At 42.8% G+C, this 21,558-nt stretch overlaps 1 protein-coding gene across 3 annotated transcripts in view; it reads right to left on the reverse strand.

Annotated features, from left to right (window-relative positions):
- The window catches only part of RABEP1 (rabaptin, RAB GTPase binding effector protein 1), a 53,369-nt gene that overhangs the window by 3,324 nt on the left and 28,487 nt on the right, over nt 1-21,558 (reverse strand). For 2 of the 3 annotated variants that reach the window (XM_033172552.1, XM_033172550.1), the window contains 12 exons: nt 20,905-21,024; nt 19,562-19,697; nt 18,538-18,716; nt 17,542-17,580; nt 16,243-16,365; nt 11,631-12,095; nt 11,302-11,406; nt 7,121-7,237; nt 5,105-5,203; nt 3,160-3,300; nt 1,505-1,694; nt 208-263 (listed from right to left, as the gene is read on the reverse strand). In XM_033172552.1, coding sequence (XP_033028443.1) covers nt 208-263; nt 1,505-1,694; nt 3,160-3,300; nt 5,105-5,203; nt 7,121-7,237; nt 11,302-11,406; nt 11,631-12,095; nt 16,243-16,365; nt 17,542-17,580; nt 18,538-18,716; nt 19,562-19,697; nt 20,905-21,024 — 1,770 coding nt within the window. The remainder of the gene's footprint in view (nt 1-207; nt 264-1,504; nt 1,695-3,159; nt 3,301-5,104; nt 5,204-7,120; nt 7,238-11,301; nt 11,407-11,630; nt 12,096-16,242; nt 16,366-17,541; nt 17,581-18,537; nt 18,717-19,561; nt 19,698-20,904; nt 21,025-21,558) is intronic. The other variant, XM_033172551.1, reaches the window with a different exon arrangement.

A 21,558-nucleotide genomic window follows, 5' to 3' on the forward strand; every position in this document is an offset into this window, starting at 1 on the left:
TATTACAATTTCCTGGCCTTTAATAAAACCAGAATGGAAAAGCCTGCAGTCAATGAACACTCTCCTTTATTGAACAGCCCCGGAAAACTTAGGCCAACTGCAACTCCTGGGCAAGTGACACCCACCTGCTCTACAGGTGCCGCTGCTACAAGGTGGGCAGAGAGGGCATGTCAAGCATCCCCTAAAGCATCCAGGTGGAACCCTTACCTGCTCCTTCCCTGCTTTTATTCTCTCCAGTTCTGTTTTCAGACTGGAAGCAGCAGCTGTAAGAGGAGAGAGAGACTTTCAGCTCATTAACCAACCTTGTGTTCAGCTCATGCTGGCCAGATAGGGACTAAAGTCACCAATACCACTTTCTCACCGATGGAATTCCATAAAAGACTGTTTATCATATTTCAATGTATGTTCCTGCCTGAGCCTCGAGCTGCTGATTTTTTCCTGTCAACTTATCTTGGCACGGAATATTAGGGCCCTGTCCTCCCTTTGAAAGGGAAGGAAGCTGAGCAGTGGCAGGTGGCTCCCTCATACCTGTGCTCTGTTCTCAGGAAACTACTAGCTCTCAGTCATAAATATGAAGCACCTTATCCTGTGACTCTGAGCCTGTGACACAAAGCTCATGCCATCTATCTAAAATCAGCAGAGATAAGAAGTTTGGGGGGGGGGGAGAAAAGCTTGTTTATGTATTTATTTTTATTTCCTAATATGTATACCCTGCTTGATTGCAAAAAAACAAACCAACCAACAACAACCCCCAAACCAACCCCTCAAAGCTGTTTACAAAAAGATAAAACCATTTTTTAAAAATCACAACCGCTGTTGTGTTTGGCTATGATTAAAGTCTCACACAGACCCAATGGCCAGGAATGCCTTTGTATGGCAGGCTGAGGACTGGGAAAAGGTTCTAGAAAGGGAAGGAGCAGGGAATTCCATAAGCAAGATGACCAGAGGAGTGGCGCACTTGAGTGTGGAAGAGCCTAGGGAAAGGGGAAGTGTGGATTGTAAATGTCTGATTGAGGGAGAGAAAATAAGAAGGGGATAATGAGGCAAAGTGCTGTGGACTGGCTGCATGCTATGTCTGCTGTCACTAGAGGATTGAACTGGCAACCCTAAGGAGGCAAGGAGGGTCAAGAAGTAGCGGCTAGAGGCAGGATGAGGAAACAAGTACTGAATTTCCCATATCAATTTCAACTAGCCAGTTATTTGGTTGCAGGATCCCATTTCACACATTGGACTTATTTCAAGTGGTTTCATTAAAGCACACTGGCATGACCCTGAAAACATTTCTTGGGATGCTCCTCTCAATATGGGGGACAAGAAGTGGAAAACTACCTTTCAAGGCTCTTGAAGGGGTTACCAAGATATTGCAGAGCACTTTGAACACCTAAGAAGTGTGGTTTAGATGCAATGAATGACACTGATCCTTCTGTGCAACTCAGGGTACCTTTCTGCTCTGGTGCTCGGTGCTGCCCTCTCCCTCCAGGCCCAGAACTTGCCCTTCTCTAACCTATTTCCTCTTTGCAATTCTCTATTTCCAGTTGCAGAGTCTCCTCTATGTTCTCTTTCAAACATTGCTCAGCTTGAATTTGCTCTTTCAGGAACAAAATCTCTGCCTTCAGCTTTTCCTCCAGGTGGTCTGCTGCTGTCCGCACACTAATGATGTCTTCCCGATATTTGAGGACCAGGTCGCGGAGTTCCTAAAAGGAAGGTTGACACAGTTCTAGAACAAAGCACTCTCTCTTTCCCATGCCCAGACACAGCCCTAACATAACAAAATATTTACCATCCTAGTCCCTGTAGAAACAGGTTTTAAAATTAGCAGAAGAGGGAAGTATACACTAAAGAGAGAAACCAACATTAGATTCCCCTCCCAAAAAAAACTGTGTGTCCAAATGCTAGATAATCTCTTTCTGAAAGTCTTCTGGGGGATGGTGGCAGGGTGAGGAGTAAATGTTGAGGAAGTAGAGATCCATGCTGAGGAGCATCTGACAGCAAGGTCCCATGGCCTAAAAGCACCAGAGCAGAGTCCTCAAGCAGAGAATGATGTCTCGGCAAAGAGGCACCTGTGTGAGATTCCTAGAGTACAACTGGAAAATGCATACTAGTGAGGAGGGAGCAAGGATCAAGCATGACATTCAGTAGAGAGATGTCACATTTTCTAGGAAATCATCTTATTTCTTTTCACCCTGTAGAGTCAGGGGAGGGAACTGATTGGAGAGGGTGGTATGGCCAATTGATCAGGTATGGCCAATTAGACTTGGGCTCACCTCTAGGGGATGAAACTTGGGACATGTCATGTCTTGACAGAGAGAAGGAGATGGATCATTGGCACCTTTCAGCAACCCAGGAAGGAGGAAGTGAAAAGGTGAGAATCTAGAGAGAGATATCCAACCCACTCCTGGTCAGTGTTAGAAACTGAGATATGAAAGCTAGGAGCTAAATGGCACCTTAAACCTAGGTTATGGGCACAACAATGGAATGTCTAGGTGTGCTTTTTTATAACAAGAATACAAAGCTGAAAATGAATGAACTGCAGCTAAAATATTATGTTCATTTTTCACATGGTCTAGTCCTTCCCTTGCCCACCCCATATATTTTGAAGGGTCTCTTATCCAGTCTCAAGAGAGTAAGATGGAAGTGGGGAGGCAGAAAAAGCCTCCTTTCCTTCCACTCTGCAGTTTTAATCTGAAATTTTAGGCACAGTACCGCGCCCAGATCTCAAAAACTGCTCATGCTAATGAAATTCCCTGTCGCAAATTGTGCCTAGAATGATGGGAGTTTCGAACACTGCTCCTGGTAGACAGAACCATCAAGGGAGGAATTCCAGCCTGAATGCATGGAGGGTTTTGGAAATGTGACAGGCAGGTTGCTATGCAATGGGGAAGGTTAGGCCATTGCCCAGGTACACTGGACTTTTAAAGGAGCAGGCATTTATTTCATTGTCACACTTATGCACACAGCAAGCTCATTTGTGCATGTGCCCAGAAGTTAAGGTCAACAGGTATTAACCTAACCTCTCACTGGAGCAGAAGTGAGAATCCCTATGTTTGTGTGCACACAGAGGCACCTGAAACTAGCTTGTACATCTTTACTCAACTATCTCCCTGAGCTTTTCATGTTGAAAATAACTTTCAGTCAATCGCCACAAACTTATTCTCCTACCTCTCCAGATTCTGGCAGGATAAAGTCTTCAGCCTGCTGCAAAGAGGCATGCAGGCAATGTTTTCCTTGAAGGCTTTCATTGTCTTTCTGGAGTCTCAACAACTCCTCCGAGACATGTTCCCTCGACTGCGTCAGGACCGCCTCCAGTGGAAAAAACACACACAAATATTTCAAAGTCACTGTTTCAAAATCAATGAAGTTGCATCTCCAACATTTTCTAAGCTCATGGAAGGTAAAACACTGCATCTCTTTGTGTCAACACCTACCCCAGACTGGAAATAGGAAGTGATTTTAAATTATTTAGGAGTCAGTGGAAATTAAACTGTTGCAGAAAAACACCTTACAGCTAACCAACCGAAGATCAATCGCATTATGGTTTCTCATTCCAACAAGCAGTAAATTACCAGAAGCAGTAAAGGATATATGTGTCTTTTTTTGTCCACAAGGGTGCCCTTGCTCCATTGCAAGGTCAGAGTTCTCAATTACCTCAAAGAGCTTTAATAGCCTTAGAAAAGTTTAACGTTGAAAGTAAAATCGATTGCAGCAGACACAATTGAACAATAATTCATACTAACATGATTCCGAAGGTAAACAGACAAAAAGGAATCTTGTTACATGAAGTGAAAAGAAAAATTCAAAACACCCAGTACTAGGATGACAACAACTGTTCTACTGCTCAGAACTGAGTGTGCAAATAAGTATGCATTTGCTGTTTACAAACTATGCATTCAACCTTCATCAGAAAAACAATTTCATGGTGGGTAACATTATAAAGAAACATCTACACTGCCAGTCAAGAAAAGGTATTACAAAATCTAAAATCAGAATCTGCATTTACATATGAAAAAGAAGGAAGTTGAAAGTACAAACAAGTTTATGACAGGCATATTTTGTGCCTGTCTCCTGAATGGAAAAGGAAGACTGATCTACTGGTCAAGACATGGGCAAACACTTCTAGCCTACTGTCCATTCCTATCACTGTGAAGTTTCTGGGACAGAGCCAGCAACAAATGACACTAGGAAGACACTTTGGCCTCATACTGTAGATACTTGAATCCCACCTGTGTAATCCCTAATCCACTTTTCCCACTGTTCTAGTGTGCAGATAGAGTGGGTTTAAAAGCCATGGTAGCAATACAGGCCATTGCTGGATAAGAATAAGCTACCCCAGGACAAGATGGAAGACATAAAACCTATGCCATCAACTGTCCCCAAGAGACTTTAGGTTGAGCATTTACCACCTTCTGACAAGACAGCCTTTCTGGCCTTTACACTGCAGGCAGAATTCATCATTATTTTATTACTTATTTATTGCATCTGTATCTCACCTATTTTCTCCAAGCAGCTCAAGGTAGTGCACTTGGTTCTCTCTAACCCCTCCCCGGCATCTAATCCCCAAAACAACCCTGTGGGGTAGGTTAGTCTGAGAGGTTGTGACTCATGTCCGAGAGGTTATTCTGAGAGGTTGTGACACCATGCTAGTAGCTCTGTTGGATTCCTCTGCATCTCCCAGGACATGGCCAACTGAGATATCCCTACTCCTCTTATTGCTGCAGTGTCCTCAGTGCCCCCTTCCCCTGCCTTCCTTAATATTCCTTAGAAAGTGGCCATCTTGATGGGTTCCCCACCACCATGTGCATATCTGGGCTCCTCCAACAGCCGGATAAGCAGAGAGAACAAGGAAACAGATGCACACCTAGCTTTGCTGTCAGGAGTCAGCCAGGTACAATCTCCTTTATTTCTCTCTCTATATATACATATATGTAGGTAGGTGAGGATGGACAGCACTCAAGCTTGTTAACTGCCTGGAATCAACCATTCTTTGCCTTGGAAGGGCAGGCAAGTAGATAATTACAAGGCTGTCATTTGGAGTAAAAAGCCATACAGTGACATTATTTATTTATTCAAAACCCCAAGATTATTAAAAAGTCTGCATTTCTTTTACCATTTGGTCCTGGACATCTCTCCTGGCTTGAGAAAATGCCTGTTGCAGTTCGCTAAGCAGGGCCTCGGACTCCTGAACTCTAACAATAAGCGAGGAGATCTGTTAAAGGGGAGGGGGGAAAGAGGACCTTATCAACCAACACAAATATAACACAAAAAGGAAGCACTATACAAAGTTGTCAGTAGATGGTATGTTGCCCCTTGCAATGTTTCAATCAGTATGTTCAAACTAAAGTCAGTATTGTTGAAAGGGCCACGGACAGATTGGTGGGGGTGTCTATTAGTGCAGGAGTTTCTGGTACATGGTCTCTTATATAGCATGCAACTGAAGTCACCCAAGCAGCTTTCTCAACAGCAGTTGATAAAATTTGGGAGGCCATGATTACATACATTCCATTTGACTTCTATTTTCTGTGTGGAAGCTCTTCAAGCTTCTGATCACATGTCATTCAAGCATAGATGCATTTGATTAATTTCTATACTGCTTAAAATATTTTGAAAAATCTCTCCAATCAGCGTACAGATAACTGAAGCAACAACAGACAACTTAGAACATTACAAAAATGCACAGAGACGTATAAAAATGTGATACAAAGTTACTGGTACATGTAATACACGTTAATACAAAGTTACTCATATATGTAAATCAATATCTATTCATTTTCCTTCTGACACACCCTCCCTCTCAGCCTCTGCATTCTCACCCAGGGGCAAAACCAAATTTCAGCTCACCTGCAAAAGTCTCACAATGAGAAGAGCTCCTGGAAACAGGAAACATCCAAGCCTCTCACTCTAGACTTGCTTTTTATGGGCAGGCCCAAGGTGGATGGTACTTCCTCAGGCTGCGCACATATATTTTTCCAGCTACGATCTGGCTATGTAACTTGCACACATCTAAACTTCTCCTCAGGCTATAAAAACGGCAAAGGAATCTTGTGGCCCCTTGAAGATTAAAGGTGGTATTCAACTAAGTAACCCCTTCGAAATTAATGGACCTAACTTAAGTCATGTTTATTAATCTCAATGGGTGTACTCTGAGTAAAATTTAGCTGAATACCGGATGTCACGGAGACAAGCCTGGATCGGGAAGGGAGTGTGGGGGGAGGAACAGTGAGGGAAACGGGCTATCGAGAACCGACCCCATTAATCTCCACAGATACGTCCGATGACGACAGCCCTTTCTTAGAATTATCGCCAGAAGAAAGGGGGTGTGCGGATGTCAGTAATAAACAGGGGGGGGGGGAGCAAAAGAGAGCGGAAGAAGTTTTCTCGTCACTTCCGGAACACCCGGAGATTATTGTGTTGGAAAAAGCGGGAACCGGAAGAAAGTAGTTGAGATGTTTGTAACCGAAGTATGCAGACATGCTTTGTAGCTCTGTAAATAATTAGTGCAATAAAATGCTTTGAAAACCGAGAAACGTCCGGGCTGCTGCCTCATAGCAACTCCAAAGGCAAGGTTGCCATGACACCACCCTTACAAATTTATTATGGCATAAGGTTTCATGGACTACTGTCTATTTCATCAGAAGCATGCAATGTTATCCAGAGTTATATACATAGTGATGGTGATTTTATCGTTTCTGCCGAAACACAACAACATAGAGAAGTCTGGAAATCCTTTGCTTGTTTTACTCTAATGGTCCCCAGAAGCTTGCCTGTGATACTCTGTAATTAGGGAGTTTCCTTTTCCCCTTAACTATGATCTTGTTTTATCGTGCATTCTTCCTTTTCTTTTGTCTATATTTTTAAAACTTATATCAAACTAAAATTCCATGGCTGGTTGGTTGTTTTATATCACTACCATTAAGGGAAGCTGTTTGCATAGGGAAATCACACTTATGGTGTTAATCTAGGGCTGGAAATCTCACACTGGGTAGGTATTAAGCTGGCTAAAAGCTTGAACTGTTCTTCCAGGGAACTATGGGGTTTCACAATGAAAAAGTTTCAGGCCGGGAATACCCTTCTGCAGACTGCTGCTCTTCCTTTAGAATTTTGCTTTTCTCCAGGTTTTCTGTACCTGATTTCCTGAATCTTCAGTGCTTTGTTTCATGTACTCCTCCAGCTCCTGTTTCTCTCGCATGGTTTTTTCTAGTTGGTCGTTGGCCTGCCTCAACATCACCTGAAGCTTCTTCACCTATGTGGATAGGACAAGAGCACACCATAAATTACATTTATTCTAAAAGGGGGTGGGGTGAGGACAACTGTCCAACAATAGTATCATAGAATTGTAGAGTTGTAAGGAGCCACGAGGGTCATCTAGCCCAACCCTTGCAATGCAGGAATCTTTTGCCCAACGTGGGGCTCAAACCCGCAACCCTGAGATTAAGAGACTCGTGCTCTACCAACTGAGGTATCCCAGTAGGTCAGTATTCACTGACCTCATGTTCTCTAGATGCTCTGAACTTACAACTGCCTTGGCCGATGAGAGTTGTAGTTCAAAACATCTGGAGGTGTCAAGACTGCCGTAGATTAAAAAAAAACTCATCATGAATTAATGTTTGCACTCTTGATGAGAGAGCGGCTATGACCAAAGGCCTCCCTGTATACAGGTGAAACTCGAAAAATTAGATTATCGTGGGAGAGTTTATTTCTTTCAGTAATTCAACTTAAAAGGTGAAACTAATATGTGAGAAAGACTCATGACATGCAAAGCGAGATATATCAAGCCTTTATTTGTTATTATTGTGATGATTATGGTGTACAGCTGATGAGAACCCCAAATTAACTATTTCAACTTTGGGGTTTTCATCAGATGTATGCCATAATCATCACAATTATAACAAAGAAAGGCTTGACATATCTTGCTTTGCATGTCATGAGTCTATCTCATATATTAAACTCCAGTAGCTAATGAAAACAATTGCTTACATAAATTGATTTTTCCATGATATTCTAATTTTTCGAGTTTCACCTGTAGGAAGCAACCTTTTCCAACACTGCAGCAAATGATTCATTGGACAGAATTCTGAATTCTTTTCCTAACTGTAATCAAAATGTTGTACAACTTGCCTTTTCTTCTCTGCAAAAAAATCAAAAGCTTTATGTAAAATTGCAAAAATCAAGTATGCCAAGTTTTCTAGATGTAGGTGTAGCTATGCACAAAAAAAGCTGAAGTGTAACATATTTTAAATGTGAAGAAGAGTTTGAATTTTTGGACATGAGAGACTCTGAAAGATCTGGTAGCAGTTAATCTGTCTGCCAGAGGGGTTTGTCTACACGATCAATGACCCAAGGGCAGCCTTCTCCAACTCGGTGCCTTCCAGATGGGTTGAGCCGATGGCAGTTGCAATCCAAAACATCTGAAGGGCATCTGGTTGGCAAAAAGGCTGCCCTGGGTTAACAACCCCCAAACTCTTTTCAACCTCCAATTTTAACTCAAGGCATGAATCAGAGGCTGAAGTGAGTTGAAGGAGAGGAAAGGAGCCCCTGCACAATCTCAGGGGCTCTTGACTCACCTCTCACGCAAACAATAGCGGAGTTGTTATCACTGATGTGCAGAGGTAGGTGGAGTGCAGAGTTCCCTGCAGTCACAAGTGACCTGTGAATTAATTATACGAGAAAGTGAGTGTTACATTGTGACTGGGTGAACTGTAGACCTCCTTGATCACGTAGAGAAGGGATCCCTGCATTGAAGGGGGTTGAACTAGTGGGTCCTATGGGTCCCTTACAACCCTACGATCTTCTATCCAGGAAACCACCCCCGAGTCAACAAACTCTAAAACTCAACCTCAGCCAACCTGATCTTGCAAACAAGCCCCTGGTCTGTACACCAGAGATTGGGAACCTACAGCTATTATAGAATTCCAAGTGCTGCTGGACTCCAGTTCCCAATGGACCCAGCCAATAGGGCCAGTGCTGGTTCTAAAGCCCAACAACACCGGAGGGTTGCAGGCTCCCCACCTCTAGAAATGTGAATCTCAGAAGAATATTGACTGAAAGTACAGGCTGAGTCATGCTTCATTTGTGAATTGCCTAGCCCTAAACCATCCAAACTTTATGTTCTGCACAAACAGCAAAGAGGTTTTTATTACAACTGCTTTGACACTGGTAACACTTGCAATAGGAAGGAAGATTCCCTTTCCTCCTCCAGCCTGGTGTGTGTTGTAACTCTGCCAAAATAGTAAAACTGATGGTGCTTATACACAGAAGGGAAGGGGCAAGATAGCTCTATGTAAGACATTTTAATAATAAAGTAATACAGACGTTCTTGTTCTGCAACACATTTTTAGCAGGGGCAGTCTTTGAACTGCACAAGGCCCAACGGCCAGCAACACTCACTCCTCCCACCACCAGTTCACACCTGCCTGAGCCCAGATGCAGCCAAAGGCATCCTTTACCCTCCTATCCTTGCTATGAGTAGCAACAGAGGATTCAGAAGCCTGCTGCACTTCAGCTGCTCATTCTCATTTGCCTGTTCTTGACTTGTGCATGGGAATCAGCAGCTGAGATGCACAACAGGAAGAGCTCCACAGCTTTGCGGCTTCCACAGAAGAGAAGGTGGTTAGACCTTATCAGATGGGCAATATGCAGGGAGCAGAAGTCCCAGGTGTTGGGGACTCGGCTGGGTCTAGACTGAGCCTTTGAGAAACCAGCTGCCTCCCGTTTTAATTTAGTGCAGCATCCCCCAACCTGGTGCCCTCCAGGTGTTTTGGACTACAACACCCATCAGCCCCAGCCACCACAGCCATGCTGACTAGGGCCCATACTGAACCTCTGGAGTACAGCAGGTTGGTTTAGTGGATGGGCGTGTTCAGACTCAGATAAAGATGCATCTATTGATTCCTGACTTTCTGATAAGAAACCACAACTCAAGAAACACTCATGATCCAAGAGATATACTGGTCACATCTTGAACTGAGACTCAAAGGTCACTTTGTGAGATATTTCAAATGCCCAGTGATGAAGTCAATCTTATCAGATCTTTCCGGGAGGGAGGAGTCTAAGTTTTTAACCTGAAGGTTGAATAAGGAAAACGATCAACACAGGTGGGGTTTTCCCTTAAAATGCCAATTGATTAGAGAAGAGAAATGCTGATCATGCACTCTGCTGACTTAGCTAGGGAGTTGTTAATGTATATATTTTTACTGTTGGGGGGGGGACCACATACAACAAAGAAGAAAATTCTTACAAAAAGAATACCAAGCTTGCAAGTAAGCTCACAAGTAAAAAAACAAAACCACATAACCCATTGAGCTTCCTGTCCTTCCCCAAGCAATACATGTGCAGTAAAATGTCAGAGTGAAGGCAAATAAGAAAGTACCCATTTAACATCAGGGTAAACTTAAACTAAGAAAATGCTGTGTGTAAGAGACAAAATAAAAGGGAAAAACTATGAACAACAGGTAAGTAGAAAGAGCCCAACAAGAACTTGAGCAAGAGTGAAACATTCAGCCACAAAGTAATGAAGTTAAGCATTTCAGATCTTTATATAATGTAACTGAGGAAGTGGATTATTGATTTCATTATTAACATAGCTGATAAAAGAATACTGCTAGGGAGCTGTTAGATACGTTAGATTTAACATAGTTGAAGCAGATACAGAAGACGATGTAGAAGATAAAGAGTGAGAAAGGATGGCTTCCTAATTTCATACAGCCCATGGCCTAATTTTACAGAGGTGGGCAGCCAGGAGGAAGAAGAGGACGACAAGAGAGCAAGAAAGGCTGGATAGATGGAGCCACGTGGAAGGAGAAAAGATCACTTGGCAAGCAATCAGTTCAGATCGCTGGCAAAAGTGATCAGTCCTTCCCTGAGGAACCCACTGGAGGGGACGATGGCAGAAGAGAATAAGAGTCTGACGCCCTTCCACTTTTGTTTCTGCCCAACACCACCCCAGGGTGCAGCCCCTAACACATTACTACTTCAAAGGGATGTGGACGTGGCCCTCAAAAGAAAGTGGTTTCCTATCCTGAAACAAATTATACTTTACAAGAAAAGAAGCAATTCTGGGAACCACAGAAACACACCCCGCAAGTGTCAACATTTCTTCCCCTTTATACTGAAGTATAGTAACAGTCCTATGTGAAAATTTTACTTCTGTCGGACACTCCAGGAATCATTTTATTTTCTCAGTTCAAAGGTTGGAGGCTGGCTATCTGCCAGTGTCCATGCAGCTGAGAGCTATGCTGCCCTGTGAACTGGTAGCAACTTCTAAGCACCAAGACACTTTTGCATGGAAGAGAGCAACCTTGGACCCACCTGATCCCTGGTTTCTGCCTCCTGGATCTGGATTCCTTGCAACTGTTTCTCATAATTGGAACACATATCACAGCGCCGGCCCAGCTTGTTCCCAGCGTTTTGCACCTGGAGAACATAAAAGTCATCATTTGCCATGGAAGCTGCAGAAACTCTGCAAAAACAATGCCAAAGTATCACAGAAGACTGCACTGCGATGGCGGCTGCAGCAACCGCTGGTGGAGGTTTAAGGATTCTGGGCAGAGCAGAGCAGTTTTTTGTACTTGGTGGATGCACCATCCTCCACAGCAGCAATCTTCAGGTGGGAGGAAGATGGTGGATACAAAACTTACCTCTTTCTGAAGGAGATTCCACTCGGTTTCACTAACTAATCTGTAACCGCTAGGAGATACGTAAGCATTCTCAACACTCTGTGTGATGCTGGAGAGCAGGGATGCTGTCTCCTCCTGCTCCGGTGTCATCGCTGTGATTGCTTTCTCCTGGTCTTTGGTTAACATAAACCCACTGGGCATTTGCAGAGAGCCTAGGGAGGCCGTGTCAAAGTTCTCTGACATAGAGTCCGCCCCAACTAAGGGTCCAAAGTCAGACTCATCAAGATTCCCAGCCGATTTGGCTTTGTTGTTGTAGCCCAGAGTTTTGGCCTGCAAGGATCCTGATGTTCCCAAGCTGTCCGTTGACTGTGCCCTCCGCAGCCCCTCTTTGAACATGTCGTTGTCTGACTTGAGAGATTCTCCCGAAGACAACAGGGCATCTGTGTCGAGTGAGTGGACTGAACCGTGAGTACTGTTTATATGCACCTATAATTTAAAGAGAGATAAAAACACTTAGGCAATGCTTACAGCTGAGAAGAGAAGAAGCTGCCTTATACCAAGACCCAATCCTGTCTACTCTGACTGGCACCTATCCTCAATTTCTTGTGAGGAAAGGTTGCAATGTTTGGGACTTTTTCATTCAAAGGAAAGGCAAGTAAGATAGAAGTTTATAAAGTTTTGCAGAGCATGGAGAGAGCAGATAGAGAAAAGCTTTCTTCCCTCTCTCAAAGCACTAGAAATCTTGGAAGCTGAATCTTGGAAGATTCAGGACAGACAAAAGGAAGTCCATCCTCATGTAGCACACAGTGAAACTGTGGAATCTGCTCCCATGAGAGGCACGGATGGCCACCAACCTGGATGGTTTAAAAGACGACTGGACGAACTCATGGAGAAGGCTGTTAATGTCTACTAGTCATGGTGGCTCTGCTCTCCACAGCTGGAGGCAGTAATGCTTTTGAATACCAGTTCACTGGCCTGATCCAGAAGGCCTTCCTTGTATTTTTTAGCAGCTCTGAAAAGTTTCAGCCAGATATCTTTCCTTGTAAATTTCACCAAGTGTGGCATTTGACTTGGGAGAGCTGCTAGCCAGATGCTTCTAGGAAAGCTACAAGCAGAGCACAAAAGCAATCGCCAACTCCTGTTGGTTTCATGCAGTATTTTACATTTACAAATACTAACTTTCTGTTTAAATGTTATGGCCAGTTGTCACTAATAAACAGATGAAGAAGAATAGGTCTGTCTAATACTTTCTAAAGGTTGACAAGTTAGTGTCCACTATTTCACTTTGCCTTAGGAAACTTTACATATGTATTTCTGTTGTTTGACCTACATCTATCAGGCAACCCTATAACACCCCAATATTATATATGGGAGAGGAAAAATAAATCTCTTTGATCAATGTCTTCCTCACCCCACACTCTCGCCCCCAACTAGACTCATGACTCCAGCAGAGGTGGGTAGAGTCCCAAATTCCCTGAAGCACATAGCAACAGAAACCTGAAACAACTAGTTAGTAGAACATGAGACTGTTATCTCAGGGCTGTGGGTTTGAGCCCCATGTTGGGCAAAAAAGATTCCTGCATTGCAAGGGGTTGGACTAGATGTCCCTCGGGGTCCCTTCCAATTCTATCATTTAATGATTTTGTTATTCCATGTGACTAATCTTTCTTATAATTCCTTCACAGCATTAAGAAGGTTGCTAATTCAGGACTGTCACCTGGGGATAAAAGTAGAATTCAAGCATTATTTCTTTTAACCCAACAGGAAGCTGTGTTGGACAAAGTAAGATCATGTAGAATCAGGGTTGTCAACATGACTGGCAGTTGTTTTCCAGGGTTTCAGGAAGGGATCTTTCCCAGCCTCATCTGGAGAAGCCACTGAGGATTGAACATGTCACTTTCTCCTGCATGCAATGCATGCCCTCTACTACTGAGCCCAAAGCCCCTCTCATGTGAACAAGCTCACAGGACTTAATCAGAAAGGAACGTCCTTTTTAAGCATGCCTGTAGCAGTACGTCTCCTTATTTATAATGTATGCAGGTGTGTGTGTGTGTGTGTGTGTTGCTTAAAACCATCTGCACAACTCCAGCTTCCTACTTTACTTTAGCCTTTGCAGGAAGCAATATGGCACGATGTGCTAGCAGAAGCAACATAAAAATGTCTTAAGGGCTTACACGTCAAACCTCAAGCACACAATTCTCTTGTGTGGCTTACTGGGACTTCACTAAGACACAGAGAAGGCAATTAGTGCTGGTGGGAGCCAATTATTATGGAACCTCATTTAAAGAACCCATGAAAATCCTATTAACATGCCCTATGAAAAACTGGCTTACAGCCACCTTAAGTTAAAGGATTAAAACAAAGAATTTTTCCCATAGACACAAGAATTATGTTCTGCTGCTTCACAACGCAACTGAAAGAAGAATAGGCGAAATAGCAAGGGAAAGACCATCAGTCCTGAGTATACCCCAGTAAAAATATCCATTTTAATACAGAGAAATATTGACTTTGCTCCACTGAGGGTGGCTGCTGAACTTAAAACCGACTCAGTTTTAAAAGGGATAAGGAAGACAAAAACTAGCATAGCAAGTACGCCCAGGCGATCAACTTAGAACAATGGTCACATTCAAGCCAAAGCCAGTTGTTTACCAGAATCCTTATTTAAACACATAAATAATGGGGTCTAACTGTGCAACTTGCAAATTCAAAGCCAATTCCTATCACCACAATGGATCTCAGATTCACCACCACAAGAATTATGCTAAGTGACCTGGGAGAGACCAGGGTTTAAATCCCCACACAGCCACAAAGCACAGCAGGTGACCTTGGTGAGTCAGTCATTGCCTTTGAGCCTAACCTACCCTACAGTGTTGTTGTGGGGATTAAATGAGGAAAAGTGAGAACCACATACGCAACCCTGCATGGACATCCCAGTTTAGGACAAGGCAGCCTTCACCACCCCAGTGCCTAGCAGGTGTATTAGACTACAATTCCCATCAGCCCAAGCTGGAACAGCCAAAACATCTAGAGAAGGCACCAGTTTGGCAAAGGCTGGTTTAGGAAATCAGCTCCTCTCTGTTCACATGAAGTAACTTGAGGCTTCACACCATATTTAATTATCTTTACAATTCAGGTTTTGTGTGCAATCCAAATCTTTAATGTGCATATTACCAGAGTTTTAAGATGAGGATTTAATTTTTGTGACATTAAGGCTTTAGAAAGCTGCTGGATAACTGATGCCTCATGTTTCGTTCCTAAAAAGAGGGGGAAGGGGAAGGTCCCAAAGGTTGAGAGAAATATTTCAAAAGGAAAAACAAAAACAAAACAGTGTAGGAATTCACTGGGAAAGAGCTGAAACATCTGTATTCCATTGTAGGCTGACTTGGAGTAGTATGTTGAGTATATAGTTATCAACTGTCAATTGTTAAACTATTTTTAAAAGGACAGGCCCAAAAATGCAAGATGAGCCCTGCCGCATCAGGCCAATGGAAGCCCGTCTAGGCCAGTTACCTGTTGTTAAAGTGGCCAACCAGACGCCTCAAATGGAAACCCACAAGCAAGACCCGTGCACAAGAGCACTCTCCCCTCCTGTGGTTTCCAACAAGTGGTATCTCTTGCCAAAATCTTATGCAAAGCCATGCAAAATTACATTCTGCTCATTTAGGTCTTGTTTTACTCCAGCACCATTTGTTTCACATTTACTAGACTACAGCCATACATTTAAAAGGTAGATCATACACCAAGAATACCATTCATCATGCTAAATCTTCAAGTTTGGCAACACATGGTAAGCAAGCTGACTCCAGCTACAAAAGCTGAAGCTGCTGAGCAGACTCTTGGACTAGGGTGATGTCGGGGTTGTTGGTGGGAGTTGTTGCTGTTGGTTTTTTGTAACTTTATTTTAGTACTTATTGTGATTTATGTGAAAATTGTTCAGTTTGGTTGTGTATTTTTAAATGTTTTATTTATTGCTTATTACTACTTTTTGTTATGTTGTAGTTATGTGGGTTTTTTCATGCTTCAAGCCAGCTTGAGCATGGTGTGAAAGGCAGCATACAAATAAAATTATGTATGTATGTAAGTAGCAGTGAATGAGAAAACTCATGTGACAAGATAGCATCACATGGAAAGTATCTCTAGATGTTACTGCAACAAGGTGAAGGACTTGCCTGCCACGGGGGGTATTGGGTTTAGGGTTACCCTCATGCGACATGGTTCTTTGTTCCTTCGAAGAGTGAAGTGCATCCTGTCCTCCAAGACCTGTCACACTCCTTACAGGTTATTTTATTTATTTTTATTTTGACATTTATATCCCACCTTTCCACTAAGGAGCTCAAGGTGGTGTATGCAGTTCTCCTCCTCCATGTTTTATTCTCACAATAACCCTGTGAGGTAGGTTAGGCTGAGAGTGAGTGACTGGCCCAGTGAGCTTCATGGCCAAAGTGGGGGTTTGAACCCTGGAACCCATGATAGGGGGGTCACAGTTTGCTCTCAACACACTGTAGTATTGGTCTGAATAAGCCAAGATGGCTACCAAGGAGTCTCCATTGATTTTTGCCATCAGTAGCGTTTGCTAACATTAAATACTATCAATAACGTTTTGGGAAACACATGCCAAACAAATCAGCTTTACCTCTTCACCAAGGAACTGCGGAAGGGATTCATCATGAGTGATGGAGCTTACTTTCGATTCATCATCAGGGGCTTTCTGCTTGTCTTCCTTCCTTTTATGAAGTTTCCGCTGCTCTTCATCTTCCTAAAAACAAAGAAGTGTTTTGATGTGCTTTCAGCATCACCTATACCATTATGAATTTCAACGTGGCAGATGACGCCTGAGCGCCTTGCTAAGCAGGGAAGGAATTGGGGGGGGGGTCGTCCCAAAGGAAAATATTGCAAACAAAAGACAAATGGAGCATTAGTTGTCAGAATGAATCAAGTTCTGGATTGAACAACTGAATGATTGCGAGCTCTAAGGTCCAACTGAACACAGTCACAGAATGGTGGACGAATAATAGAATCACAGAGTTGGAAGGTACCCAAAGGGTCATCTAGTCAACTCCCCCTGCAAGGTTGGGGGCAGGGGAGCTTGTAACAACAACAACAACCCTCTAGTCATCTAGACCAGGGAAGGGGAACTTTTGGCTCTCCAGGTGTTGCTGCACTACATCATCCCTGACCACTAGCAATGCTGGCTAGGGCTGATGGGAGTCAGAGTTTGGTAACATCTGGAGAGCCACAGGTTCTCATCCCTGATCTAGGCGTACTGCTATTGCATCAGCTTAGAAGTCAGCTGCCATCTATTAGTATCAGTCACACATGGTAACAGGCCTCCATAGATCTCAGTCCAGACCACAAGTATGTTAACAAACAGGGATGGGGCAAGAACTTGAAGCAGGGGTGCTCAACTTTGCAAGTGCACCTGCTGGAATTGTTGCAAGTTAAATTCAACACAGGCATGGCCAACTGCAAGCAGCACCCGCCCCCTTTGATTCTGCTCACATTCCACAGCCCAAGTGCAGCCTTTCAAGTCACCAAGCATAAACAAATGGAGCAGTTGGTTTGCATGAGAGATGATCTGAAGGGCTGCCTGGAGGGGAAACTGCTGCTGGAATCAAAAGGTCTCTACCATAGGGAAGCTTTGGGACATGTGGGTTTAATGCAGCAGGGAAGAACAGGTTTGCTTTCTGCTCACATTCATTTTGGGTATTCATAATAGTCCTCCAGTATTTGCAAATCCTAGGTCATTTATGAGCCGAGCATGAGGATCTCCATAGACCCCTCGTCACACGCACATGGCAAGAACTGAAAGTGCACGCCAAGCGCAAAACTCAAGCAAGTGAACCCAGCTGCAGAGCCATTTGCATCAAGTCACATGCATCTCAGAAATATACGTCATATGTCATTTAGAAATTGAACATGTAAAAATGTTTACCCTTTTTATGGATGGGACTGTACTCGGCTTCAGTGTTACCTAAGAATAATAAGTGATCTCCTTCACAGAGAAATCAAATACACGCAGAGCAGGTCTTTTTATAAAACACATTGAGGTTGTTTTGTTTTTTGACAATCAAGCAGGGTATAAATTTTATGAAATAAACAAACAAACATAAGCTGTCTCAAACACAGCAGATACAAGAAAAACGAAGCCCACCTATCTCGGGTGCACATACATACACACAACATATTAAACCATTGTAAATATGCCCCCACATGACAATGCACACTAACCTCCTTAAAACAATTTCTGTCTTTTTTTTCCTCCAATCATTTTTATTGATTTTAATATACACATATATTTACATATAATTACATCTAGTAATTACATAAAGTAGCTTATATTCTGTATCTAATATCGACTTCCAATCGTCCATATTCTGTCTTCTTTAAATCAATCTTTAAATTTCACATTCTTGTCCAATTTCCATAATATATTAACTAATCCCTCAAACTTATACATCTAATGTTCACAAAATATACATATATTGTTTCCTTTTTCCAAACATCTACTAATTACCTTTCCGTTCTATTTCCATTTACTGAATTTCTCTTCCCGTTATGAGGTTTGATTCCATATTAATCTACTATACACATCTTGTCTATATATGTCATATAATTTCCCCATTCTTTTCGAAAAGTTTCGTCACCCTGTTGCCTGATTTTTGATGTCAATTTAGCAATTTCCATGTATTCCATAATCTTTTGTTGCCATTGCTCAACTGTTGGGATCTGTTGAGATTTCCAAACCTGTGCCAACAACAGTCTTTCTGCCTTAATGTATGTCAAAAAATATTCGAAACCCAGAAACAAATGCTCCCCGCATCCTTGCACTCCAGCCTCCTTGTCACCAAACGCCCACAATTATTATACTCTGAAAAAGGCAACAGTGTTTGATTGCCACACACACATACACACACACACACACGCCAACCTGATCTTTCTTCTTCAGTTCTTCCACTTGCCGAAGCTGCTCAGAGGTCAGCACCATTTCCATCCACTGCATGTCCCTCATCAGCAAACGCTGCGACTCTAAGAACTGGTCGTTGGCCTTTTGCCAGGTGTGCTTCAGCTGGTTGTGCTGCTGACGTTCCTGCTCTAATAGATGGCAGACTATGCAGAAACAGACAAGGATAATGAATTGGGGTTTTAATGGTCACCATTCACTTCTCTCACCCAAGTAACTCTGCTTACATTTGTTTGCTATTCCGCACATTAGAGCTTTTTACTTAAATCTAAGAACATGCTCACATTTTCTGCACAGAAACAAAGCAGGCACTTACTCTCACAAGAGTCACCATTTATATGATATAGGCTAGGCTCTACCCTGATTGACTGTAAATAAGCAATTAACATGCTTGGAGGGGCCCACCTCCTGCCTCCCCATTGCCTCTTGGCATCAATGGTCCATCCAGTCCAGCATCCTGTTTTCACAGTGGCCAACCAGATGTCTGTGGAAAATCCACAAGTGAAACCCAAACACAAGAGCACACTCCTCTCTCCCTGTGGTTTCCAGCAACTGGTACTCAGAAGCATTGCTGCCTCCAACTGTGGAGCCAGAGCACAGGCATCATGGCTAGTAGTCATTGATAGCTGTATCCACCATGAATTTGTTTTAAAGCCGTCCAAGTGGGCAGCCCTCACTGCCTCCCATGGTAGACAGTTCCATAGTTTAACTATGTGCAAAATAACTGCAGAATTGGAGTCTGGGACAAGCCCTGCCTGCAAATCCCCACCTTTTTTACTGCCCTGTGATTAAAACTCTAATGATCCCCAGCACCATGCTCTGTATGATACCACCGTGTGGAAAGTTAAGTGGAACACTCTGGAAGTGGAACACTCTGGAAGCCAATGTGGGCATGCAGCTCAGCCCAAGCACTTGGCTGCCCGCTCCTCATCTAGAGCACGGGTCTACTGTTGCCACCTCCTATGTTTTTAGCAAAGGGGAGAATTCACACCTTCGTGAAGTTCTTTCCGCAGCTTCTCTGCATCTTCCTGCAGAACTGATTTCTGAGTATTCAGAACAGCCACATACATTTCCAGATCAGTCCTGCAGGATTTCTCAGCTTCCAAATAATGATTCAGTTCTTTAACCTGAAAAGGTATATAATCAATCAGAGGAAGATTGTGGTGAAATGCATGCAGTTGGCTTCAGTTGCTGTACCATAAAGACTGAAGTTTATAGCCACTTAGTGAATTCAAGCACATTTCTAGGAATGACAAACTCCACAGAGAGTACTTTACTGCAGTTCTATAGTTGCCATCAAGTTTTTGTGGTGGCACACACAACCATCGTAAATTCAAATCTCCTATTATTTGCCATTAAATGCTCAACGGCATTAGTATTAAAATACTATCATTAGCCATTTCAAATAGAAAGCTAGTAAGTCACTAGAACTTACTAGCGTCAAAGTCAATCACATCTATCTGAAAATGCTAGAAACTAACTAATCTGCAAGGAGTGTATATACTTGCCAAGATGAAAAACTAGAGTCAAAGAACAGTAAATAGATCTTGGAACGTTTTCTTTATTGTTCAGAACACAGAGGACACCAGCTCAAAGGCCACATACATACAAGATTTCTGTAGCCCAAAATGAACATACTGGTAGTCCTCTAGTCCACACAACCATCTCTGCCCTGTTCAATTTGACATCTCTACAATACCTTCCCCATCACCCCTGTGTGCTGTGGAAAGATAGAGCCTGAAGCTTTAGACTTAGATAATACATGTTGCTTGCTTATCTTTCAAGATCTGCCTGCTATACAAGATTTTCTACAATCCTCTGCTGAAGACAAACAGCAAACTCCAAAAGTATTAGGCAAAGCAGGGGAATGATGCAGCAGCTGGCTAGCTTGAAGATTAGACAGCAGAAATGTTACCAGCTTTATCAGTAAAGATGGTATAGGAATAAAAGCTCATATAAAACACTACTTTTTTTGGGGGGGGGAGAAGCTTGAAGGCTCACAACCCACAAATTGGTCCTCAGTATTTCCCTCTTCCCTTTCACCTGTCTCACACCACACCATTACTGTTGTGTAACCCCTTCAAAAGCCAAGCTAATTCATTCAGTCCCTTCCTATACATCATGCTCAAATTCTATTCACATTAATGTGATATTCTTGTGTTTTCTGTTGCAGAGTGGGGAAAATAGGACTTGAAATATTAAGTTTACAGGCAGGTCCCGCTTCAAGATGTTTGAGAAGCATGTTCTATGAAAAATATTAGTTTCCTGTATCAAGGCAGATGACCCCATTACAATCTTACAAACACAAGATCTTTGGACATTTTCCTCACCCACCTTTGAAGCCTCCAGCTCCTTTATCCTTTCTTCAGCCTCTGTCAGTTTGTCTTTCAGAGTTCCAATCTCCTTTTCCATGGGCATCACAACTGAACGAAGCTTCTCTGCATCTTCTTGGGCCTGAGGTCAACATTAAATGATGTAACAAACCAACAATGACCCAGGGCTCCTTTACTGTTCTATTGCTTGAAATGTAACAGAAATGCAGCCTCAGATTGGAATACTCCTATGCAACCCACATGCCCCAAATGTTGATTCTGACTGAGATGGGCCACAGAGCCCAGTGGTTTCAGACTTTGTAGCCTTTCAGTACCAAACATGTTTGTGTAGGATGGCTATATGTTGCAGAGGCTTCTGGGAAGCATGTCTCACAGTGGGACTTACTCTCGAGTTGCCATGCATAGAACTAGGGGCCTCAAATTTGCAGCTCTTGCTGAATCAAGCAGCCAAAGTTTTCTGGGCAACAATTCACTTAGAACATTAAAATGATACCATGAAAAAACACTGATCAGGCCTGTTTAACTTCAAACAAGGCTTCTGCATTAATGTATCCTCTGACAACAGTCACGGCCCATTTCATTTTAAAATATATATATTTTTAAGCCTAACTTACTGAAGGCTAAGGGAGGCATCAACAGAATTAAAATTTCAAAA

This window comes from Lacerta agilis, chromosome 15 (assembly GCF_009819535.1).
Source record: "Lacerta agilis isolate rLacAgi1 chromosome 15, rLacAgi1.pri, whole genome shotgun sequence".
NCBI lineage: Eukaryota > Metazoa > Chordata > Lepidosauria > Squamata > Lacertidae > Lacerta > Lacerta agilis.